The sequence below is a fragment of the Aspergillus oryzae genome, chromosome 5, assembly GCF_000184455.2.
Source record: "Aspergillus oryzae RIB40 DNA, chromosome 5".
In the NCBI taxonomy this organism is placed as follows: domain Eukaryota; kingdom Fungi; phylum Ascomycota; class Eurotiomycetes; order Eurotiales; family Aspergillaceae; genus Aspergillus; species Aspergillus oryzae.
In genome coordinates this window covers 1,385,116-1,409,835 of record NC_036439.1, presented here as the reverse complement: position 1 = coordinate 1,409,835, position 24,720 = coordinate 1,385,116, and the positions used below count along the sequence as shown (strand labels likewise).

General features: G+C 49.3%; 9 protein-coding genes across 9 annotated transcripts; 6 read left to right on the top strand and 3 right to left on the bottom strand.

Moving 5' to 3' along the window:
* Positions 1-2,178: 2,178 nt before the first annotated feature.
* Positions 2,179-2,601, top strand: AO090701000349 (uncharacterized protein; the record flags this gene model as incomplete). Its single annotated transcript, XM_001823154.3, has 1 exon — positions 2,179-2,601. One exon carries the CDS (start codon positions 2,179-2,181, stop codon positions 2,599-2,601), a length of 423 nt encoding a protein of 140 aa, XP_001823206.3.
* A 521-nt stretch (positions 2,602-3,122) lies between these two features.
* Positions 3,123-4,324, top strand: AO090701000350 (zinc-dependent alcohol dehydrogenase family protein; the record flags this gene model as incomplete). The annotated part of the gene is made up of 3 exons (XM_001823155.3): positions 3,123-3,264; positions 3,323-3,769; positions 3,855-4,324. The coding sequence occupies 3 exons, from the start codon at positions 3,123-3,125 to the stop codon at positions 4,322-4,324; spliced, it is 1,059 nt and encodes a 352-aa protein (XP_001823207.1).
* A 1,033-nt stretch (positions 4,325-5,357) lies between these two features.
* glcA (type 1 serine/threonine-protein phosphatase catalytic subunit GLC7) lies at positions 5,358-6,529 on the top strand (the record flags this gene model as incomplete). Its single annotated transcript, XM_001823156.1, has 4 exons — positions 5,358-5,537; positions 5,619-6,020; positions 6,074-6,373; positions 6,431-6,529. 4 exons carry the CDS (start codon positions 5,358-5,360, stop codon positions 6,527-6,529), a joined length of 981 nt encoding a protein of 326 aa, XP_001823208.1.
* A 659-nt stretch (positions 6,530-7,188) lies between these two features.
* AO090701000352 (phosphotransferase family protein) lies at positions 7,189-7,593 on the bottom strand (the record flags this gene model as incomplete). Its single annotated transcript, XM_023237354.1, has 1 exon — positions 7,189-7,593. The coding sequence occupies one exon, from the start codon at positions 7,591-7,593 to the stop codon at positions 7,189-7,191; it is 405 nt and encodes a 134-aa protein (XP_023092100.1).
* A 1,362-nt stretch (positions 7,594-8,955) lies between these two features.
* Positions 8,956-9,549, top strand: AO090701000353 (cupin domain-containing protein; the record flags this gene model as incomplete). Its single annotated transcript, XM_001823158.3, has 1 exon — positions 8,956-9,549. The coding sequence occupies one exon, from the start codon at positions 8,956-8,958 to the stop codon at positions 9,547-9,549; it is 594 nt and encodes a 197-aa protein (XP_001823210.1).
* A 483-nt stretch (positions 9,550-10,032) lies between these two features.
* AO090701000354 (uncharacterized protein) lies at positions 10,033-11,220 on the bottom strand (the record flags this gene model as incomplete). Its single annotated transcript, XM_001823159.1, has 1 exon — positions 10,033-11,220. The coding sequence occupies one exon, from the start codon at positions 11,218-11,220 to the stop codon at positions 10,033-10,035; it is 1,188 nt and encodes a 395-aa protein (XP_001823211.1).
* Positions 11,221-13,916: 2,696 nt separating this feature from the next.
* On the top strand, positions 13,917-16,463 carry AO090701000355 (sulfatase family protein; the record flags this gene model as incomplete). Its single annotated transcript, XM_023237353.1, has 6 exons — positions 13,917-14,048; positions 14,139-14,991; positions 15,053-15,270; positions 15,331-15,500; positions 15,590-15,905; positions 16,218-16,463. 6 exons carry the CDS (start codon positions 13,917-13,919, stop codon positions 16,461-16,463), a joined length of 1,935 nt encoding a protein of 644 aa, XP_023092101.1.
* Positions 16,464-17,254: 791 nt separating this feature from the next.
* On the bottom strand, positions 17,255-18,901 carry AO090701000356 (LIM domain-containing protein; the record flags this gene model as incomplete). Its single annotated transcript, XM_023237352.1, has 1 exon — positions 17,255-18,901. The coding sequence occupies one exon, from the start codon at positions 18,899-18,901 to the stop codon at positions 17,255-17,257; it is 1,647 nt and encodes a 548-aa protein (XP_023092102.1).
* A 4,137-nt stretch (positions 18,902-23,038) lies between these two features.
* AO090701000359 (inositol-3-phosphate synthase INO1) lies at positions 23,039-24,682 on the top strand (the record flags this gene model as incomplete). Its single annotated transcript, XM_001823162.3, has 2 exons — positions 23,039-23,736; positions 23,785-24,682. The coding sequence occupies 2 exons, from the start codon at positions 23,039-23,041 to the stop codon at positions 24,680-24,682; spliced, it is 1,596 nt and encodes a 531-aa protein (XP_001823214.1).
* Positions 24,683-24,720: the final 38 nt, after the last annotated feature.

Here is a 24,720-nt window from a genome sequence, read left to right as displayed (position 1 = left end):
TCGTGGTGCAAAAGGAGGCATCGCCGTCCACGGCAATGACTTGTTGATCGGGGAGAGCTAACTTAGCCCCAATGGCAGCCGGTACGCCAAACCCCATCGTGGTCAGGCTGCCAGAAGTGATCAGGGAATGTGGATGTGTACAACGGAAATGTTGGGACGTCCACATTTGATTCTGACCGACGCTGGTGGTCACAGTTATGCTGCTCTTCATGGGGGTTGTTTGGCGGTTGAGCTCGGCCACGACCTGTTGAGGGCACGGGCGATGTTTTGCCCTACCTGTAGGCTCTTCGATGGTATACAGCCTTTTCCAAAGCTGGATCTGGTCCAACCATCGAACTCGATCCTCCACAGGAATTAAGAAGGAGAGTAAAACGGGCAAGGTCTCTGACAGGTCGCCGAGAATGATCTCTGTAGGTTCGATGACTTTCCCAAGTTTACCTGCATCGATGTCAAAATGTACGATGCCTCTTCCTCCACCCTCCCTATCCAGGGCTTTGGGCGCAAACCCATCTGCATCGCCTACTGCGCGCTCGTCCAATCTGGCCCCGATAACAATGAGTAAGTCGGCATTTTGGATCGCGCAATTGGCATACGGAGCGCCATATGTACCAATCATGTGCAAGGCCTCTTCGCGAGTTTCATCGAAGGAACCCAAACCGAGTAGTGTGGTTGCCACGGGGATCTGAGCTTTTTTAGCTATCTTGGACAACAGCGTGCACCCCCGCGCCGAAGCGAGGACGCCATTTCCTGCACAGATCACCGGGTGTCTGGACTGGTTGATCATGTCGGCCACATGGAAAATCCTCTCATACAGAAAGCGACCGTCGACTATTGGCGGGGCAACGATGCAATCTTTCTCGTGCACTTTCTCGACCATCAGCGACACTCTCGGTAACTCTTCTAGGGCCTGTGAGTCAAAGATCGCTTCACCGATTTCAGAAGAGATGTCTAAGAGAGTCGGCCCAGGCTGTTTGCTGGTGGCATGAAGGAAGGCCGCATCAATCGCCCCAGGCAACTCGCTCAGTCGTTGCACACGCGCACGCCACTTCATACATGCTCCGATCCGCTCCATGGACTTTTCCTCCTGGAGGGAGTTGGTTTCTTGAGTGGCAGGGACCTGGCCACAGATCACCACCATAGGTGTTCCATCCAGAAGGCCATCCAGCATTGGACTGATTACGTTGGAGCTACTGGGGTCAGTGCTCACAAAGACCACGCCTGGTCTTCGGGTTGCCTTGGCGTAGCCCTCAGCCATGTGGCCGGCACCTCGTTCATGACGCGATGGAACAAAACGAATGACAGTAGACTTGTACACATCCCGAAACAATGCTAAAGCGCCTGCCTTTGGGTGTCCAACTAAACCACGAATTAGATGGGGCTAATATGCCCTAAACGAGTCACTTACAGATGTGGTCCACACCGTGGCCGATGAGACGCCGGTGGAGGATCTCTCCTCCCGTAAATCCTAGAAGTCCCTCCATCTCACAAGAAGTAGCTCATTACGTAGAGGCAAATGTGTACAGAGCACAGCACAGGACAGGGGATGTGCAAGGGTCCGCCTGCTTATATGGTGGACATGGCAGGGCTGCCCGAGTCCTCAGCGCTCTATTGGGGAACTACTGTACAAGGACAGTGATGTACGCCTATAGCGGTATGCCCGAGAACAAAGAAGATAGATATAATAAAACCAGGGGCCGCCTAAAAGCCGGACTCCACTTGGCGAAGATCCAGTGGTGAAGCTCATTCCCCAAACAGGTAACAGCCTCGCGGGCGGTATCCCAAGAGTCTTACCAAATTGGTTAACATGGCTTCGCCACCATGCAGACTCTCGTTTGAGATGCCTCGAACACGTTAGTAGACCTGGGAAATACTCTGACTCTTCACCGCTATCCCTTGCTGTGTGCATTAACCTCGGTTCCTATCAATTCCTGGTGGTGAGTGTCCTCATGCAGGATTTGACGCACAGCGGACCAACTTATTCGCCAAGTACTCGCACATGGCGACCATGGCCTTGGAACTGTTGCTTTGTTTAAATAGAGGAAGATCATGGTCGATGTCCAAATATACTAGTTTACTTCGAAAAAGCGACCGTGCAACGTGAACGCTACCGATACCTTCCCCTTCATCATGCTCACCCAATTCAAACCAACCCTAACCAAGAGTCTTCCCTCTCTGGCAATGCCAACCCTACACACGGCACTCGCACCTCTTCTTCCTTCAAAACAGAATTCTTTTCTCTCTGTCCGCGTGGACGGTGTGTTCAATCAGGTGGCCTTCCGAGTTATGCCCGCGCCGCTTAGAGAAAAGCAGCCATTATTCGACTTGTCGAGACGCCAGCAACTACAATCTGCCCACAATGTTCGAGGCCTCCTCTTTGGATTCTGGTCGCCTGGCTGTAGCAATGGCTTCAACGTCGCGGGATTCCATCTACATTTCATCTCTGACGATCGCACCGCGGGAGGACACGTTACGGGATTCGAGGCTTGGGACGTGAAGCTCTCTGCGGGGGTTCTCAAGGATTATGTGGTTGAGTTGCCCCAAGACGAGGACTTTCTTGAAGTCCCAATTCGGAGTTATGAGGAGGATCAAAACCTTTCCTGAAGGGCTTCGGGGTTGGGCTTGGCTGAGAGGCCCTGGTAAGAGTTGTGAAACACCAACTGACGTAAATTGGTATGTTACATCTCCATCTCTGTATCGCATGACATTGAGTGCCAATAAGGAATGCAGCTAACGGAGATTTACATAGCACTTTGTATTTCCTAAACATGCGCGACCCATTCATTTCATACATTGGCCCGGAGAGATCGACCGATACGATATGATCGCCCTTTGCCTCCTGATATAAACACCGCACATGATCTTGTCGATCTTCACCATCCAACCAACCATATTCTCCTCTTCTCCAAAATGCCATGCCATACGCTGGGAAGGTCGCGATGGGTCTCGGCATTCTTCGCAGTGGGGCACTCCCCACCGTGACGTCGAGACATTATTAATCGTCTCCAAGGAATTTCTCCAAAGAGAATTCTCCAAGCTTCTCTTCCCAAATTGAAGTCGAAATTGTCCTTCACTTTGTCATTTAACGTGAGGGTGAAAGAGTTTGACAGCCAAAGAAACTTACGATGGCCTCAATTAAGCAGTGGACGACTCCCTTGAAGGGAGTAGAGTCGTTAAAACTCACCGAAGCCCCGAAGCCCGCTCCGGGCAAGGGCGAAGTCCTCGTCGAGATCCACGCCGTGTCGCTGAATTACCGCGACATCGAGGGTACAGTTAGCGCATCCTTCTCCATGGTTCAAGAATCAGAGCTAACGCTGTGATTCAGTAACTAATGGCGAGTACACCCATCACAAGTCCGTCGGACAAGAAGACCGCATAGTGCCATGCTCCGACATGTGCGGCGTCATCACGCAGGTCGGCGATGGTGTCAGCGCTTGGAAAGTCGGCGATCGCGTTCTCTCTACCTTCCTCCCCGATCATCAGACTGGCCAAGTGACGGAAAAGGAACTGTTGCGGGGGATGGGTCTGCCCCTCGATGGTGTCTTGGCCGAGTACCGCGTTTTCCCGGAACATGCGCTGGTCAAAGCGCCGAGCTACATGAGCGATGAGCAGGCCGCCACGCTTCCTATTGCAGTCGTGACGGCATGGATGTCGATCAACGGCATGCGACCTATGGGACAGAACGGAGGACACGGAGAATATATCCTGCTGCAGGGAACGGGCGGTGTCGCCATTGCCGGGCTGCAGATCGGAAAGGCTTCTGGTGCTAAGGGTGCGTTACTGACCTATGATTACTCTTTCATTTTATTTTATATTGCCTTCGGTGGAAGCAAGATCTCTAGCTAACATACGTCCAGTAATTATCACCTCTTCTTCCGACTCCAAGCTCGCCCAAGCCAAGGAACTCGGCGCCGACTACACAATCAACTACCGCACCCACCCCAACTGGGAAGAAGAAGTAATGCGCCTCACCAACAACCACGGTGCAGACATCATCCTAGAGGTCGGTGGCGCCCAGACCCTGAAGAAGAGCTTTGACTCCATCGCCTTTGGTGGGTTGATCAACTGCATCGGATACGTCTCCGGGAAGATGGACGCGCCAGATGACCGGACCAACGTGAACTTGCTGGCACTGCGGAGGAATGTTACCCTGAAAGGGATCATCAACGGACCCAAGGATCGGTTCGAGGAAGCGGTGAAGTTCTATGAGAAACATCAGATCCAGCCTGTAGTTAATAAGGTGTTCTCATTTGAAGAGGCCAACGAGGCGTTCAGGTTTTTGGAAAGTGGGAATCATTTTGGGAAGGTTGTTGTTAGGGTTAAGTAGATGGACAGATGTAGAGGCATAGAGATAAACATAAGTCATGCAGGTTGGATCAAAGCTAAGATCGCTATGGCAAGACTTCCTAAGTATAGTGGACATAAGGAGAGCATATATTCATATATCAGTGGTTAGCCATCAATATCATTGCTACTACAAATAAGAGCGATTCTTTGTTATGCATATATAGGAACAATCATCCTTAATAGCAGTCACTCTACTCTTATTCCCGTGGAATTTACCCCGCTGCCTAAAATAATTCTCCATTGACTCTCTAATCCTTTATTCCAACTTGGCGCGGTGAGTATATTTACTAGGCAACCTACTAGGCACCTACAGCATCACAACCTATCTGACACCCGTCCCTCCCAGCAGAGTGAACCCAAGAGATACTCTACAGATATATCATACCCAACAGTTCTTGCCTTCCACAGAATACCGCCCTGATTTCCAACAAAATGTCACACAAACCAGCGGACCACACAAGACGAAAGCCCCCTAGCCTTTTCCCGGCAAAGGAGGAGCCCACATCGCCATTCTACACAATGCTCCAATCCGCACCACCAGACTATCTCCTGCAGCGTGAAGAGCCACGCGAATACCCATCCTCGCGAAGTTCCCCCACTTATAGAACTCGTGGTCAGCAGGAAGATTATGGTGTCATACGCTATGGAGTTGCTCAAAAGATGTAGCCCTGCAGTTGACCCGGGAATGAGACGTACATATGGAGCCTTCTTAGATTAGATTGTATGTACTTGTCGTCGTAATGCGTGAGGCGAACTATGGATCTTTGTGGAGACGATGGTGTCAAGTCCGACATCCTTCTCGGAATTCCGACACTCAAAATCGGGAGGCAAATCTCAACTCCGTAAGCCTTCACTAGGACACTCAGGCAGCACCCTTCACCGCCATGTAGGCTATATAAGGACGTTCCCATATTCATCGAACAAGTATACCACCAACCATAGCACAAGCACGCACTGGTTTTCAGTAGCTTAGGACAAATAAAATTAATCTATATTCCAGGCAGTTACACATCATGTCTGAGAAGGAGGAGGTAGATCTGGACTCTATCATTAATAGATTGCTCGAAGTCAGGGGTAGCCGACCAGGTAAACACGTTCGACTGCAGGACTCGGAGATCCAATATCTCTGTCATAAAGCGCGTGAGGTTTTCATATCCCAACCCATATTACTAGAGCTCGAGGCACCCATTCAGGTATGCCTTCGTGACCATCTATCTCCCTTGACCTATCTCGCGGAGAAGTGTACCAGCCCATCACTAACCCGTAGTAAATAGATTTGCGGTGATGTCCACGGCCAGTACTACGATCTCCTTCGCCTGTTCGAATACGGCGGCTATCCACCTGATGCCAATTACCTGTTCCTTGGCGACTATGTTGACCGCGGAAAGCAGTCGGTCGAATGCATTTGCCTCCTGCTAGCTTATAAGATCAAATACCCCGAGAACTTCTTTATCCTGCGAGGAAATCACGAATGTGCCTCGATAAACCGAATCTATGGGTTTTACGACGAATGCAAGAGGAGGTATAATGTCAAGCTCTGGAAGACGTTTATTGATTGCTTTAACTGTTTGCCAATTGCGGCTATTGTGGAGGACAAGATCTTTTGTATGCATGGAGGACTTAGTCCAGATTTAAATTCCATGGAGCAGATCCGTCGCATAATGCGTCCCACAGATGTAAGTCCATTCCTTCTCAAATACGTTTTGAACCTTTACATTAATTAGAATAGATACCTGACTGCGGTCTATTGTGTGATCTCCTCTGGGCGGATCCGGAGAAGGAAATAACTGGCTGGGGCGAGAATGACCGTGGTGTCTCCTTCACATTCGGCCCTGACGTTGTGCACCGTTTTGTGCAGAAACACGATATAGACTTGATCTGTCGTGCGCATCAGTGTGTGGAAGATGGGTATGAGTTCTTCGCCAAACGAAAGCTTGTCACGTTGTTCAGCGCACCGAATTACTGTGGTGAATTTGACAACGCCGGCGCTATGATGAGTGTTGATGAGAGCCTGCTTTGCTCTTTTCAGGTATGTGGTATCCATGTTTGAGATATTGAATGAACGCGGCTGAATGGTTTTACTTAGATTCTTAAACCGGCTGAGAAGAAAAAAGCAAATATTACCAGAGGGTTCAAATCGGACAGGTCTAATCCATCTTCAAGTCAGCAGAAGAAGCAATCATAGTGATGCCAGGGTAGGGTGAAGTCTAAACCGTAGCCATACGAAGCTCCATGTTGTGTGTATTATGTATAGTCGACTTATTTTTTGTCCTCATGATTGTCCCTAAAGTCATACCTTCATGTCTAGTATCCGTCGAGTGACTGTGATTTATTGGAAAAAATGGAGGATTCTGTGTATGATAGAATGTAAATATCGAAGAAGGGAATCTACTCTACTGTTGATGATATTCAAGCCATCTAGTCATTCTTGTGTTCAAAGGGCTTTAACACCTTCCCAGAGCTTTCGACAACTCAGTTAGAGTTACAAGGCCATCATACAAGTCTACAAAAGCACTATAGTTGCATTATCTTCGAAGGAATTTCAAAAGTTTACAAAGGATGTTAATGCCGCCGTTAATAAGAGATGTTCATCAAGATTTCTAGAACCCCCTGATCGTACCGGGCAAACAAGATGCCACGTCCTCTCTATAGCTCGTCCCATTCAGTTTCTTTGAAATTCTTCGCTCTTTCATGGTCTGGATCCCTACAGAGATAATAATAATCCAGCCAAAATTCCCGTGCGGTATTATGATCGGGCATATATTGTCGTAACAAAACCTTCCACTCCCTGTCCTCCTCACTGTCACCAACTGACGGACAAACATACTCCCACCATGCTGGAAATTATCCGGATGTCTCCCAATCAATAATCCCAGTAAGACATCCATTTTCAACCATGATATTAACATTAGTGAGGTCACCGTGCGTAAAGGTATAAGGTGCCGCAGGTGGCATACGTTGCCGAAGTCGTATGCGCACAGCCTCAGATATGGCTTCATTCAATCCACGCTCCATGTGAGCCCAAAGCTCGTCATGGGTTGTAATAGGACCATGGGACAGATGGGAATCTTTGTTCCTAAATAGGAAATCTAAATACACTGGACCGCCAGTAAGAGATTGGGTCTTGTCGGACTGGAGATTGCGAAGTTGTAGCAGATACTCCGCGGTCTGTTTTGCTATTCCCTCCTTTTCATGTGTAGAAAGCTTTGACCAGGCTTTGCTTAAGGGCTCGCCAGGAATTCGTTTCATAAGGGTAAGAGTGTGGCCACCTTCGTCCCAAGATCAATGACAGTGAGAACAGGAATGGATGTGTTTTCCTTCACAAATTGAGTATTTGGTACTTCAGCGGTCGGAAAGCTAGAACCTCGGTCTTTGAGAATCAGCTTTGAGCCCAAGGACCAGACGCCTCGATCTCCTGCTTCAAAGAAGAGCTTGAAATAGCTGTTGTAGCCACAATGCTTTTGGCTTTCAGTGGTCCAGCTACATGCTGCGCAAGGGTCTGGGCTCATATGGGATGATGGATAATACTAATGCTAATGGGTTCAACGAGTGGATCAAAGAATTCATGTGCCGCACAGCTAGGGTGCTATGATTTCTGATGGGGAATCCAATGCAAATATGTCGTACTTGTAGTTTTATTCTTAATTGCTCCTGGAAGGGTTGGCTAGCCAAACTTAGAAACTTGATCGGTTTGGGCACAAGCTGAAACAATACAACCTTTGAGTAAATAGTCTCACAACCATGGATCCCCCAACAATCTGCTTAGCAATTCCACTTGGTGTCACCATGGGAAACTATCGTCACAGCAAGTGACCTATGTGGCCTTTTCTAAACGAGACAAAGATGATAGGAGTTCTCCGATCACGGAGGTTACAGAAATAGTCGTGAGCACCTTCATCTGAAACAGTATGTGTAGTAAAAAGGTATCAACCCCGGTTCCAACTCCATTTCTGAATTTTGGAGCCACTTGCCTCACGATCTAGGGATGAGGTAGAATAGTGAAGAACATCGGGCCTTTTCGCTAAGAGAATATTCTCATAACCCCAGGCTCTGGAGTAAACCGTTACGGGTGTCCTTGCACTGGATCTTCATAAATGTTACTATTTATTTGACATATATGGCACTACGGCTAGAACAGTGAAAGGGCACCAAGCAGTATGAGCCTTTTTCATACCAGATATTCAGTATTTTGCACGCAGAAATGAAACGGTACGAGCCATCCCATGAGTTCATAAAAATCGTCGGCTCTTTTTGATCCAGAGATGTACATATTCAATGATCCGCGGGAGCTCAACCCCTCACCACGTCACATCATGCAAGCCACTTCACCCTGCAGCTCCACAACATTGATTGGCCGAGTTCGAGAAAAAGCTACACAAAACAGTAAAATATCGGTACATGAACCTAGATTAGTCTGGTAGCTCTCAAAATCCAGTGACTCCCGAACCCCTCGGCGTTCAAACCCAGCTGTGGCTCAGGTCTTGCTACACCTCATCTTCTTCCACTACCACTGAACAGCCCGCATTACATAAAAAGGGCATCCAAAACACAACGGAAAAACAATCTGAACAAGAAGGAACGTCTTCGAAAGCCACAAGGAATACTACCGCAATGTCCTCATCATCCCATAACCCCCACAACACCCCAACCCTCCCCAACTTCACCCGATACATCACAACCCACGACGCCAACGGTACCGCGATAATCCACAGTGAAACGGAAAGTACATTCAGAGAATACGACAACGGTAGCCTCCGCTTTAATGTCCCCTTCACAACCTCCCAGTTCCCTGCCGAACTAAGCGGTGACGCCGATATAGCCGCCCACGAGTCCTTGATAGCGTCTGGCAACCTGGGTCTGGTTAGCTTTAGTGGAACTGTCTGCCGGGTTGTGGACTTTGCGCCTCTGAAATCGGGAGGCAAGGGATTGATGCATCGGACTCAGAGCTTGGATTATGGGATCGTCCTGGAGGGATCTATTGAGATGTGGTTGGACTCGGGGGAGATGAAGCTCTTGAAGAAAGGTGATATTGCTGTGCAGAGAGGAACAATGCATGAGTGGAGAAATGCAAGTGAGACGGAGTGGACTAGGATGGTTTTCGTGCTGCAGGGTACCAAGCCTTTAGTTGTTGGGGATAAAGTGCTGAAGGAGGAACTGGGGACTCAGACGGAGATTAAGCCCAGTGTGAGTGCAACTAATCTGTGAGTGGCTGGAAGTCTTTTTGGTCTGATCTCTAAACATTACACGAGTGCATGAGCGTCGACTATATCCTTGACGAGTAATAATCCTGTTCGAGATTATAACAAAGCTTTCTCTCCTCGCCTTCCTGACTTGAAGTCCAACTTTGAGAAATGATCGTACTTCTGCAGTAGTCGTAATGGGGAAAATAACTTTTATACATATATTTACAATAGATAGATTCCGTGTTTGTTGGATGTTTTCCATTCCTACGAAGACTGTCGCTTGGGAATATGGTGGCGATTTTGCAGTTCTCGTCGTGGTAGGCCAGATGCTAATTTTTGAGACTTTTTGTTGTACTAACGGTCTCGCTACCTTATCGCTTACCGCTGTACCTATAGTATGGGTCGCCTTTTAGCTAGGCAATGGAATAATGCTGAAATGTGTCTAACAAATGTTGGGCTGGATTCCGAACTCATTACCGATCAAGGTATTGTGCTCTGGAGTGGACTAGATATCGATGTGACACTCCGGTTCGGCCTCAGATGTTGGTGACGCAATCAGTGTCTCGTCAAGAGCTGCAGGAGAAGACTCAAGACTGTCATCGAGACTTATATTGGACAATGTTGGGATGATCTGGCGGGTAAGTGTGGTCTCCGGATCATCAAGCGTCGAGTTTGGTGTTGAGCTCGGCGTACTAGACGCGGTATCCCTTTTCTGATTGGCATTACCGGCGACCATCTGCCGGGGCCAAGCAGGCCAGTATCTCTGATGAACATACGTAGGTCGATTGGCTAGCCATAAGCGATTCAGTGCCTGTTGTAGGGGGCCATCGTTGGTCTGCATAACTCTTTCGTTAGGCTCGTACTGAAAGAGAACCTTTCCCCTTGCATCCATCATACTTCCTCTAGTGCGATCATATTGATATAGGAGGGGTGGTGCTTTCAGTGGAATGAGCCGTTGGAGTTTCTCGCTGATCCGATCGATCCTAGCTTTATATGCACGATCATAGTTAAGGTTCTGAGTCCCCGTCGGATAAAAGATGTAGGCAAAGGGCTTGTAGGCGGCGATGAAGGCACCGCCATTTCCGGTGAATTGCGTCAGGCCTGGCATCTCTTGATTGCCATGTTCCATTGCATTGAGGACATCGGCTATGAACGTGTTCTCGGCACTGGGCCACAACTCGCCAGACGGGCCTTCCGTACCGAATGCAGGATTCTCCCACATATGCGACATCCATACACCCTTTTCGGAAACTACTACCACTGAGGTACATCCATGTAGATCCTGCACTGCCAAGTTGAACTTCACATTTCCCAATTCCCTGAACAGACCTGATGACAGGCTCTGTTGAGACGAAGGCACCCAATCCGCTCTCATATATTGGCTCACCAAGAACGCATCGACATCCCCACCGAAATCCTCGTCCTCTGGTCTGGCTAGCACCCGCTTGGGTAACGATCCACTTTTTATCCCGTTTTTAGGTGTCGAAACCTTTGGTGCGGCCTTTGAACCGGCGGGGCATGAGGGGCAACCTATTCCACAGAGCAAGAATGCTTTAATGGGACGAGATGGGTTCCTCAATCCTCCATGGCGTCGGATGGGCCTCGCATGACCGTCAGAAAATTCTATTAAAAGAGCAAACATAAGCCATAGAGCCACGAGCATGGCCCGATTTGATCCAGGCAAAGGTGTCATTGTGAGTTAAAGAAGAAGGGAAAACAGAGGGAAACGGAATGCAATGGAATGACCACCAGAAGCACACTGTTGATTGCTTCACATTGATCAACCTCCAAGAATTTCTGTTGCTCAGACAGATCTCAACACACGCGAATGATTCAACGGTCCTTATACCCCTTGGGAGCCCCCAGACACGGTATCAAAGTTCGATTTTCCTTTAGCATTTGGAATCATCTTCGTTTCAAGAGTACCTGGTCCTACGATAACAAAGGAGCTTTTCTGACATATCACCTAAGAACTGGGGGCTCTTGTTTCATTCTGCTTACGTTGCGGCACTTGAACGTGGATGTTGAGAAAGATCCACGAATAGGGGCCAACAGCCGATTTTAGTTCTACTTCAAAGACCGTGCCCGAATTGCCCTGCTTAGATGAAAAATCTTTAATGACGCGGGATGTGGTACTCCTTTGTTCAGTTATAGTCACGACAAAGATAGCCTTAGTAAAGGCTCTCGGCAGACGCTTGGTTGCCCGACGCCGCACCTCTCTTGACACCCAGCTGTCGGATTCATCTTAGTTGTAATTGCTCCATAAGACCGTCGCATTATGACCAAGATATTGAGCATGCCTCGGGTTATAAAGCCATATATCTAGCAATCTCTGTGACTCTAACAAACAAAAGGGACATGTTCCACGATCTTTTTCTGCCCAGGACCTAGAGCATGTTTTCCAGGATTATGAATGCATCAACCGTTGTGCAGACAATTTCGAGCTTGCTGGCGGCTATCATTTGAGCCGGCGGCCCGTTATATCCTCGCAGGACTAACCCATTAATCGGCTGGTTGCATGGTACCAGCAAAAGCCGGTTTTTGAAGGTCCCCGAAATTCTGATGTCAAATCCAGAGATTCAACAATGATTGGCACGACTGGCCTTGCATAAGCTATCTTTGTTCGGCCTCTCCTGGGCCCCACATAGGGTTGGTTAATTTAAACACTCGGATAATGTGCCAGCTTCTGGCGCTGGCGAGTCCTGACCACGGTGCGCCTCTGACAGCAGGGGAACATGAGTGGAGAGCGTTCCAAGATCTATGGATGCATTAATACGCCACAGTGTCTATAAACTGCCTGGACCTGCCTGGTCATGGAGCGCGGCTGGACTAAGCTACGAGATGTGCAGTATCTAGTTTACCTATTATAATGAGTGACCCTCGGAATTATGCCTCTATCACTTCTGCTTCGCACATGGTTGTTTTATATCCGATTACACTTACGACTGCAAGTTACTACTGACAGTGTTTCCGTGTTTGTCGCTTAGTTTGATATCCAAGTCTTCGTGAGCTAAAATATGTATGAAGCTACCCCGAGTTGCGTCCTTGCGAGCGCACACTGACTCATCTAGGCCTGTTATAGATGTGCAACGGACAATCCATGATCGTTTAGCACATATACTAATCTATCTTATATTTGAAAACACCTACTATAATAGAACAAGAGAGTTGGTTAGATGGGTTTCAGCCAAGAAGATGAGATATATTCTCGTTGAAGATGCTCACAACGATTGTGATTCGACTATTCTTTGAATGCGACGATAGTAGCTGTCCTTCACCCATCTGTTTGGCCCAACAAAATGGGCGGTTTAATGCAAGTTGCGTAAGCGGGATACTCTAATCCGGGCTATATGCTAGCTAGTTTGGTCTTCAGACCCGATGTTTATTATATTTTGATCTTTCCATATGAAGGGTTTATTCTCATCCTGTTTCAATCTTATCACACGAGGTACGTCCACTTTGTCCTTGTAAATTAAACCAGCTAGTGAATATAGACAGTACTAAGCCTATAGCTTGTATAGCCAAGAGCCGGTTGTGGAGCTAGCTTGGCAGAGACTTACGAAGCCTATCTACTCCATACAGCCTGCTATCAGACTTGACCTTAAGGCTCTTTTTTAACACTTCTTGCCTGATTTGAAGTGCCGTTTAACTGCCATACTGGGCAAAGTGGTCCAGTATATTGATGTTTACCTGCACCGTTGCTCAAGGGAATAAACCTGGCTGCCAAAGCGAGGTAGCCCTAAATGGCTCTATGGGCCATGATCGACTCCCGCCCTACTCTATCTAGATCAACAACCCTAGTCACCCTCACCACACTTGCGCTATGGCTTCTCCATCTACCGAAGAAACGGCTAAATCTAGCATATCGAAGACGTGATGCGGACCCACCATTATACCATTGCTTGTCCTCTAGCATCATCGGCCTCAAAATTTCGCAATTGACCGCGTTCCCCGTAACCATCAACTACACCCCGTACATTTCTCGGCAAAACGTAAATCTTTTCTATCCTTCCGCATTGATCGTCCCCGTCAGTCAAGATTTTCTCCGTGAAACGCTGTCTGCTTTCCGTCTTTACCTCTGTGTTGCGCGACGATCCCCCGCTACGCGATATTTTAACGGATCATTTGGCAATTCCTCAGTCTTGATTCTTACGATGCAATCCTGTGGGGTTATTGCACAAGATGCGCTACTCCACGGAGTATGCTTTGCGGAAGTGGTGCGCGAGGGCGCTGTGGGGATCGCAGGATGGAAGGGCAAAGACATAAATATGGTCAATATCTCGGAGCTTTTGTACATAATAGGGCGCCTATCTCACCGGTTATACCAGTACCTGAATCCTGTGGCTTTCCGTAAGCGGAGAAAGCAAATCAGTCTTGGTATCAGTCACGATGAAGGTCATGTTCGGAACATGGCTGCTTTGGGGCCTTGCGACGGCCGCCAAACAGCCAAATATCTTGTTTATCCTTACGGATGATCAGGGCAAACTCATCGGTGGACTGGACCACATGCCTAAGCTGCAGGTTTGTACATACCTAGTCCTCCGTACCACCCCTGCTTTCTGTTCTGTTGCATAGCCATTAGCAAGAACTCGCAAATAACCCAAACCACAGGAAAACCTTATCCAAAAAGGAGCAACCTACCCCAAACACTATTGCTCCGTAGCCCTATGTTGCCCATCCAGAGCCAACCTCTGGACAGGTCGCATGCCACACAACACCAACATCACAGACGTTGGCCTACCATACGGTGGATACCCCAAGGTAGTCAGCGCAGGCTGGAACGACAACTACCTACCGATCTGGATGCAAGAAGCCGGCTACGATACATACTACGTCGGCAAGCTCTGGAATTCACATACAGAAGAAAACTACAACAACCCTTACGCGAAGGGGTTCAATGGTTCCGACTTCCTCCTCGACCCATGGACCTACCGGTATTACAACGCTAAAATGACCCGTAACGGGGAGACACCCGTCAGCTACGCTGGCCAATACTCGACCGATGTGATCAAGAACAAGTCATTGGGCTTTTTGGATGAAGCGTTAGCGAACCCGGATCGCCCGTGGATGCTTACTATTGCGCCGAACGCGCCGCACTCGAATGGATCCCAGGATGCAGTGACGGGTGCGACTTGGTTTGGTGAGCCTGAATATGCGCCGCGCCATGCGCAGCTCTTTAAGGAATATAAGATTCCCCGTGATGAGAGTTTCAATAAGATCATTGATGGGGCTGTCGGGTGGGTTGCTGACTTGCCAACGCTCACCGAGGAGGAAATTAACTATATCGATGAGTTCCAGCGGTGTCGGTTACGGGCGCTTCAGGCTGTTGATGAGATGATTGGTGAGCTTTTCGAGAAGCTTGATAAGGCTGGTGTGCTTAACAATACGTATATCTTCTTTTCTACGGATAATGGGTACCATATTGGTCAGCATGCTATGCAGCCTGGGAAGAATTGTGGATATGGTGAGTTCGTGCGATCATGAGTCCTAGGTCACAGCATTAGGGAAATGCTGACACATCACAGAAACGGATATCAACATTCCTTTATTCATTCGCGGTCCTGGCATTCCTCAGAATCAAACAATTGATGTCGTCACTAGCCACACTGATCTTGCGCCTACTTTCCTCTCCATTGCGGGCACGACGAGAGATGGCCTGGATGGAAAGAAGATCCCGACTACCATCGATGCGGGTAACGCAGATAATAAGTCGGAGCATGTAGCAATCGAGTACTGGGGAATTGTGAGCTCTTCCCACGTTCATCTTGTCTCTATGACGACCAACTAACAACGACCTCTATAGGCTGTTCCCGAAGGTATCTACGGCTACAAAAGCGACAATGACAGCCAGCCAGGCAATAGCTATAGAAACAACACGTACAAAGGGCTACGACTCGTCTCAGACGACTATAGTCTTTACTATTCAGTCTGGTGCACTAACGACAAAGAATTCTACAATCTAAAGGTACCTAAGTCAAGTCAAATCACCCCCACCCTACATATACTAAAGAAATGGAATAGGACGATCCCCTTCAAACGACCAACTTGGCTTCGAACATTAGCGCCCATCAATCCTATACCATCGCCAACCGTCACCTCGGCCAGATCATTCCCCGCCTTGATGCACTAATGATGGTTCTCAAATCGTGCAATGGAGATTCCTGCCGCGAGCCATGGCGGCAGCTTCACCCGAAGGGCTACGTGAATAACTTAGCCGATGCACTGGACTCAGGGTTTGATGAATTCTATGCGAACCAGCCGAAGGTGTCATTCTCGGAATGTAGCCTTGGGTATCATATTTATGCAGAGGGGCCACAGGAATTCAATATTTATGGAAGTGGGTCAACCGCGAAGAGGAGTGAAGGGGAGTATGTGTCGGTAAAGCGATGGGGATTCCTTGATGGGTGGCTATGAAGACTGCTTGTCTTGAGATATGGTACATCTCCAAAGTCCTAGTGGTTTCTATATGTCATGGTTGCAAGCAATGACGATCAAGTCTATGTCAATCATGTTAATAAAACGTGGGTGGTTACTTACAGCGATTAAGCAAGAAATAAACCCATATAGAACCGGAAATTGGCCGAGACTGGGGTAAAACATAAAAATATTTACATCGAGCCTGAGGTGTCTGCCACCTGACCAACCTAGCCCTGGTCGCCTGATTCATCCCTCTATGGTCCTTCTTCTTAGAAGTCCCACCGTTGCAAGACCTGGGAAAGATACACAAAATTGGGCTGTCGACTGCTAATGCAAGAAACATCCGTTCCTATCACGCCAATACCGAGAACAAGCGATGCAGCTATTCATACCAACATGATTACACATTTCAAGAACGACACCACATTCGGACAATCGGCACAAACTTGCTCCACTGATATTATAAGAACCGAGATAGTAAACTCTGGAATGCACCCCTTACCATTGTTAGAAATATAGGCATAATGGCTTTGAGTACGTCGATGCTCACTCAGGGGTCCAAAAAACCCTAGCCTGAAGGAAGAAAAATACCTGAACATCGGCAGATTCACCGGAACGAAACATTACAGATTATCGTTTCAGATCGCGTTGCTCTACTTCCTCATTTATCCTGTTACATAGCTGCCTGCAGCAAAAGGTTATCATGCTCGAGGGGTCAGTCACCCCTCAGAACCCATAGGTATGGTTTGACTGTACTATAATATAAGTAGTTGCAATTCTGAAAACAACCTAGAAGAAACTCGGGGTCGTGCTTTAACTTGTCTATAATGCCCTGTACTCAAAAGCAATATCAATCATCTTAGGGCCGACGGTCATGTCTACATCCGTATGATACAGGTACCTTGCGCAGAACAACTACACGTTTATCAAATATTGATAAATTACAAAATACATCTGTATCTGTGTGTTGATAGGCTAGAGCCAATATATTGATCTCATCAACGGGTCTAGTCACATCACTTCGCCAGCCAGTGCTTTGCATGGCCAGCATTATAACAAACATTATGTAGGAAGGCATCCACATCAAATATCCGGCCCAGGGGGTACAAAAAAGAGACAAACACCATGATACAATATCAACGAGAAACGAAGGGTATAAAGCAGCTTTAATATGGATAGATCAGAACAGCACGATACTCCAACTCGCATAGAAAGCAAATGAGGGGGAAAAGTAACTCTGCCACCCAGTGAGTCAAATATGAAAGTAATATATAAGCGACACTGCTCATTGGAGCATATTTTTTTGAAAATCATATCATCATTAATCTGGTAGTTCTCCGCTCTGGGAATCGCCCGCCACTATTCGAGGTCATTCCGTACGGTCCGTCGAGTGCGCTTGGTGGCGGGAGACGGGTAGTTGGGGTTCCAGGTGGGCCAGGTGGGCCAGGTGGACGTGGTGATCTGGGGCGTCCTGCATATCCGGGAGGTGGAGGACGGGGATAGCCCCGCGAGGGTTGACGCGCATGGGGGGGTAGCGGTCCGGGCGGGTATAATCCCGGGCCTGGACGCTGGTAGCGAGGGGGTGGTGGTAAAGCCGCGGCGCGGCGGGCGTCACGCTCACAGTACACTTGACCATTCCATTCAAAGTATTCCCCCTTCAGCGCAACTTGGCAGGTGCGGCAAGTGAGACAGTCAGGATGGAACTTGAAACGATCGGCCGGCCCGTGACCCCGTCGTTCGATTGTCTCCAGATACTGTCCCTCGATCCCAGTGTGGCATGTATGGCACAGAGAGTTGTTGCGCTGGTGATAGTGCTGGGCGCAATATGGAAGGTCATCCAAGACGTAAAAGTCGGCGGTTTGGAAAGGAGTTTTGCAATCATAGCATACAAAGCAGGCCCGGTGATACCGGCCCGTAAGCCGGCCATCCGCGGACGACACAGATTTACCGATGATCATCTCGCCACAGCCGCGGCAAGGGCCCTTTGGGCGGGGGGCTGCACGGGCAGGTCGATCAGTGGTAGGGCTAGTTGTTGCAGGGGGCTCCGGCTGGTCCTGCTTTGTCGGTTTTTGCATGGGCTTATCATGAAGAAGGGACACACTTCCCATACTGATGGCGGGATCGGTTGGGGAGTCTGGACTGAAAAGATGTTGCGGCATCCGGGGAGGCTCGAGAGTGTCCGACCCTGCCATTGACATCGTTGTATTCTCGCCATTTCCTTTTTGTAGGTCCTCCACTAAGGTACCTAGTTGGCCTTGATCGGACGGGTGACGCTTGGACATACTGATAGCTGATCCGATGCTAGAGAAAGAAGAGCCGCTTCGCGTATCACTCGGCGATGAATCCGAGGAAGCTGTCGAGCTCTCCGCCGCACTGTCCATAGTGTCTAAGCCCAACTCGCGGGCAAAGTTAGTGATTGAAATAGCAGCTTCGCTGACAGCATCCGAATTCCTCCTCTGTGCTCCAGAGGGTTCATCAACGTCGCCAAGCTCCTGGTCGGGGGGTGGAAGATGAGGGAGGCCCGGACTCTTGTAAGCTTTGTATTCAATACCCTGCATGTCTGCAGGGGAGGTTGACCGCTCCTGGGGGAGGTCGAGGAGTTCCGATGGCGTACCATTGGAACTCGGGGTAGGACTTCTAAAAAAAAGTTCAGCGGACCCGCGGTTACTGCTTAGACGGTCCGAGTTGGCGTGGGATGAAGCACGGAGACCACCCAGCCGATCCCCCTGGGCATCCTGGTCGCTGGTGCGCTCGGTAGACGGATTGAGATTACCACTGCCATGGCGCTTATGCTGATCCTGGTCGTGTTGGGTCTCGCCGTGGGGCATATTTGCTTCAGAGAACGTAGTCGCATTTGAATCCCGTAGCAACTTGCTGGGGAATGTAGACGGTACTGGGGGAGCATCGTCTAGGAATTTATACTGTTGGGCAAGGCTACCATAGGATGGCCGCCCCATCGATACTGATGTCGATCGTCTGGAATCATAGCGGGAGCTTGCGATAGAAGTTCGGTAACTGCTTTTACTTTCAGTGGAATAGCTATATTTATGGAAGGTTGGCAGGGGCCCTGGAACATCGTCCTTGGGCAACGGTGGCGGCGGTGCTATCGCTTGCTCTCCTAAAGGTAACCGAATGCTAAGGCCTGTCGTGCCTGTATCGCCAGCCGGAATCGGTAGCGCCTTGTATGGATTGTCCAGAGGTACCATATGCTTTGATGTCTTTTGTGACATGGATCGGGGAAGGGGAAATGTCGGAATCTCATCTTGATCTGGCTGAGAGGGGAGAGGAGACGTTTGGCTCCGTAGTAATTGGCGAGGCGGGGATTGCTGGCCGTCTGGAAATGGGGTAATATTGCCCTTGCTGCTGATCACCGCTTCCAGGCGCATAAATGGTCGATCTGTTTGGGGTTACTGATGAGTCCGGGGACATACTAGTTGCCACTGATGAACGTACTGGCTTTTGAAGGGTCAATGGGTGGAGGAATTCCTGATCTCCCTAAACTTTTTGATGGACTGTGATGTTTCGGTGGTGGCGGAGGGGGTGTTGAAGATACTATCGAAACGGTCAGTAGCACGAACTATTGAATTTTCGAGGGAAATAATACCAGGCCCAGGTGCGCAGACATGGTCCCCCATTGCCGAGATCTCGACATTCATGCCACAGTTGGAACATTTGATGGTGGGCAAGAAGCCCATATTCATGGTCGCAGCCATGTCACTTGCGATGGTCTCCTGAGAACCGTAGCGCGAGGATTAAATCATAGAAATGGGTCGAAAGGACCGTATTGTGTGTTGATGGTGGATCGTGGGTGTCTCGTTCTCATAACGAGTCGTCGATGCTAACCAACCCCAGGAATCAACACCACACAACAAACAAACACACCAGCTGAAGTACAGTGCAACGACTAAACTCAGTTAGAAAGTCATGGGAGAGTCGTTAGTGCTGGCGAAGGGTGATTTTATGAATAAGAGTGAGAGGATAACGGACGAACTAACAAATGGAACCAAACTCAGATAAGAATAGTAGCAGGCGTGAGTGGAGACGCTACTCTTTTTTGTGCTTTTTTTTTTCCCTTCTCTCCTCGTGTATCTGACGATCCAAGACGGTTTAGTCGCGTTTCCACTTTAGGAGGTGGACTGGGGCCACTAGTCACGAGATTGGCCAATGTTCACAAGCGCAGGGCAACACGCGTTCTTTGTGACGCAGTATCTACTTTACAATATCACTTCGACTTAATATATTTAAATTCTATCTGGTGCTGCCGGTCAACTCCGACTACAATCAATATATGACTGAAATTGAATTTAATATACCGTTACATTCTTTTCCGCCCCCTTTCCGAGCGGAGTTTTGACCAAGCCCGGTCTGACGTGATGCTGCATGTCAACACGCTGACCACACGAACATATACTTTCGAAACCCCTGAACCAGCGCAGATCTTCCTCAGGGGCAACGACCGTGACCCATAACACTACTACCACACCCTCTTGTCATTTGATCGCCCCGTTTCCTTCCTGATCTTGGCTCCTATGGTAAGTGCACGCGCCCGTCCCAATCATTGTTATTGTTGTTGTTGTTATTATTATTCTGATTATGATGACTTTCATGATTATCTTTTTTTACTTCTTTTTTACCCTTCCCCGATGTCATCATTGATCTCCCTCCCCCCCTTACTTGACGACTATTGATGGTGTCCAATTACACGTTCGCGATCCTAGAATCCAAATCGTAGGACAGCAGCGTAAATGATAAGCTTACACAGACCCCATTGGCCGTAGAAAGATCCGGAGTTTTTCCAGTAAGGGGCCAGAGTTTGTCGAGGCCTTCCCCATGGTGCACAAAACCCCATCCGGACCTGTCATAAGACACAATTCCTCTTCTGACTCGATGGAAATTCTCCGGCGAACGGACTATGGCTTGTCAATGGGAACCCCAAGCAACATAGTGGTTTCTATCTTGGGCGAGACAAGACACCTCTCGGTCGGTCCCCTAGGATCTCATTCTCGTCGGGGTAGAACAACGATCCCTGCACCATGGCTCACTCGCTCATCATAGCGGGATAATAACCAGTCAAACTTCGATAGTCGTTGCCCATTCTTTGAGGTAGTCCAAGCCACGCGACGAGAAGATCGAAACATTCTCCTGTTTGCCCGTACCATGGATCGCGGAGCGGGCTCCAGCTTGTGGGAAAGTCTTATCTAATGGTTGCAACCAGTGGTTTCACTCTCAAACTTCGATGATTTTCGCCCCGGTTCAGACCCCCAATATTTAGTCTTCGTTCCAGGCAATGGTGCGGAACGTTGGCTTGAAACGGGGGTCTGCCCCGAAATAGCATCGTGTTTTCTAGAATTAGTATTCGAACAATAGTCGCAACGCTAGTCAATGAACCATGCAGCGGTTTGCCCGTCGGTTGTGAAAGACAATTCCTCAAAGAGCAACCGTCGATAAACTTGGACAGGTCATCCGAGAGGTTTGGATTCGGTCGGTGGGAGAAAGTTCACCTAGCTTGACTAAGCACTACAGTTGCAGTCTGCGACGTGTCCCTTGCGTCATTGTATACTCTAATTTAAGGGAACAAAGCATCGTCAATGAGAAAAAATCTGGTGCCGAGCATTGCTCCCGAAAAGAAGGTGCGCGGAATAGCAGCCAATCTATCTCGAAGCCCAGAGAATGTCGCTGGGGAAGGATCAGGTTATACCTTTACCCACTTGAACGACCACTCCGCAAACAGCAAATGTGCGGTCGCTGAATCAGGGGTAATATCGCCAGTTCGCAACCATGGGACACGGAGCCGAGCTTTCCGCTGCTCACCGCAACGTCAGGGGCATGAGTTGTCCTAAAATGCAACGACGGGCGCACTCCATGGATCCCAGGAGTCGAGCTTTTCGTGATTCCGGGCAACTCGCATATTCTTCCCATTTCTCTGGTGATGAATTGTCCTGAACCAAGTGACTTGCCCGGTCACTTTTTTTAGCGAGGCCGCCCGTAGCGGTCCCTGCGGAATGCCCGACCCACAATAGAAAACGCGCAGACCATTCGGTGCCCTGAGTCTCTCCGCCGGAGGAAAATCACATGTCATGGAGTGGCAGGAAGCATCAAAGAAAAAGGGCGTTGTCTCTTTCACCAGTGTCCCCTATACACCAACCCATTGAGACTGTTCTTTTCCAACGGTGCGCGTTGGCCATATTCTAGCTCTCGCGTTGACAAGGATCTGTGGAGTAACCACTTCGGACCTGCGTCATGAAGCAATTAGCCGAGTGCGAAAAACGTTAGGCAACCATTCCGAGTGGAGAGGAATCATGAATGAAATGTGGACACCGAATTGTGGACGACAGCACCACCACAACGTGACATCTCGATGCACTAGAACTATTCAGTGTTATGCATAACATGCCAAACCCGTATGTTCCCCAACAACATGATCCTCTTGTTTTGAGTTCGTAGGGTAGAGACAAATCAACGACTGGGATCAATGACCTGGGAGGGGTGGAGGGGCAGACAATTCATTCAACTCGTCCACTTGTGCGTTCTTGACCGCTTGTTCTTTTTGGTCGCTTAGAAAGTTAATAACATTGGACTAAGTAGAGCTAATCCTTCTTGGACGTTGGGGAGGGAAATTGCCGGGTGCGGGTTGCGGAGGAGGGACGCCCGTGACTCCGGATTCAACCACTCTCTCTCTCCCTTAAATACTCCCCGCTCGCTTTTCCTCTACTTCTCTCTCTTCCCCCATTGACTTCGTAACTCTCTTCGTTTCGCTTCAAGCTCACTTTCTCAATTCTTGGGAATCACTGTCTACAAGGCGTGCTCGCCAAAAACCGCCAAAATTTTCGGCACACTTCTTAACTCGTGAGTCTCCCCCGCAATCATGCTTTCCTTACGAGAGGATGCTTGTTGGTAAAGAACAACAAAGAAATATTCTCCTCCCATTTCATATATGCTCGGACTAACAATGATGACAGGCGTCACCACCCGTTCAACGGCCGGCGCTCATCCTCTCGTGGAGGGACATCGGCCTACGAATTACACACCCATTAAATCATTCACCAAACATCCCACTTTCGCCATCCGAGTCAATTGTCTGCTCTGTGAACGCAATGGCTCCCCACGCTAATTCGGATGTTGCTGCCAATGGCGCCGTGAACGGGTCGGCTCAATCCTCTCTGTTTACTGTCAATTCCCCCAATGTCGAGTACACCGACAATGAGATCAAGAGCAAGTATGCCTACCACACTACCGACATCACTCGTACCGCCGACAACAAGCTGGTCGCCACTCCCAAGGCGACTACCTACCACTTTAAGGTTGACCGCAAAGTGGGCAAGGTTGGTATGATGATGGTCGGCTGGGGTGGTAACAACGGGTCCACTGTGACGGCCGGTATTATTGCCAATCGCCGTGGCCTCCAGTGGGAGACTCGTGAGGGCATGCGTGCTGCCAACTACTACGGCTCTGTCGTCATGAGCTCGACTGTCAAGCTAGGAACTGACCCCAAGACCGGTGAGGAGATCAACATTCCCTTCCAGGACATGCTGCCGATGGTCCACCCCAATGATCTCGCCATTGGTGGATGGGACATCAGCAGCATGAACATCGCCGATGCCATGGACCGGGCTCAGGTCCTCGAGCCTTCTCTCAAGCAGTTGGTCCGCAAGGAAATGGCCGAGATGAAGCCACTGCCTAGCATCTACTATCCCGACTTTATTGCTGCCAACCAGGAGGACCGTGCCGACAACGTCCTCGAGGGAACCAAGGCTTGCTGGGCTCACGTGGAGAAGATCCAGCAGGACATCCGGTAAGTTCCAATAGTATTTGTTAACTTGCACTTCGCTAACGGCAACAGGGACTTCAAGGCCCAGCACGGTCTGGACAAGGTGATTGTCATGTGGACTGCCAACACCGAGCGGTACGCCGACATCGTCCCCGGTGTCAATGATACCGCCGACAACCTCCTCAACTCGATCAAGACTGGCCATGAGGAAGTTGCCCCGTCCACTGTCTTTGCCGTCGCCTGTATCTTGGAGAACACTCCTTTCATCAACGGTTCGCCCCAGAACACCTTCGTCCCCGGCGCCCTTGAGCTGGCCGAGAAGCACAAGGCCTTCATCGGTGGAGACGACTTCAAGTCGGGCCAGACCAAGATGAAGTCGGCTCTCGTGGACTTCCTCATCAATGCTGGTATCAAGCTTACTTCCATCGCCAGCTACAACCACCTGGGCAACAACGACGGCAAGAACCTGAGCTCCCAGAAGCAATTCCGCTCCAAGGAGATCTCCAAGTCCAACGTGGTGGATGACATGGTTGCGGCCAACCACATCCTGTACGAGAAGGATGAGCATCCGGACCACACCGTGGTGATCAAGTACATGCCGGCCGTGGGTGACAACAAGCGTGCTCTGGATGAGTACTACGCCGAGATCTTCATGGGCGGTCACCAGACCATCAGCTTGTTCAACATCTGCGAGGACTCCTTGCTGGCTTCCCCTCTGATCATCGACTTGGTTGTGCTTGCCGAGATGATGACCCGCGTCAGCTGGAAGGCGGAGGAGGCTGCCGACTACAAGGGCTTCCACAGTGTGCTCAGCGTCCTGAGCTACATGCTCAAGGCTCCTCTGACTCCCCCGGGCACCCCGGTTGTCAACGCGCTCAACAAGCAGCGCAATGCGTTGACCAACATCTTCCGTGCTTGCGTTGGCCTCCAGCCGGAATCGGATATGACTTTGGAGCACAAGCTGTTCTAGGTATCTGATGCGCCTTACCGCCACACATTCTCCAACTA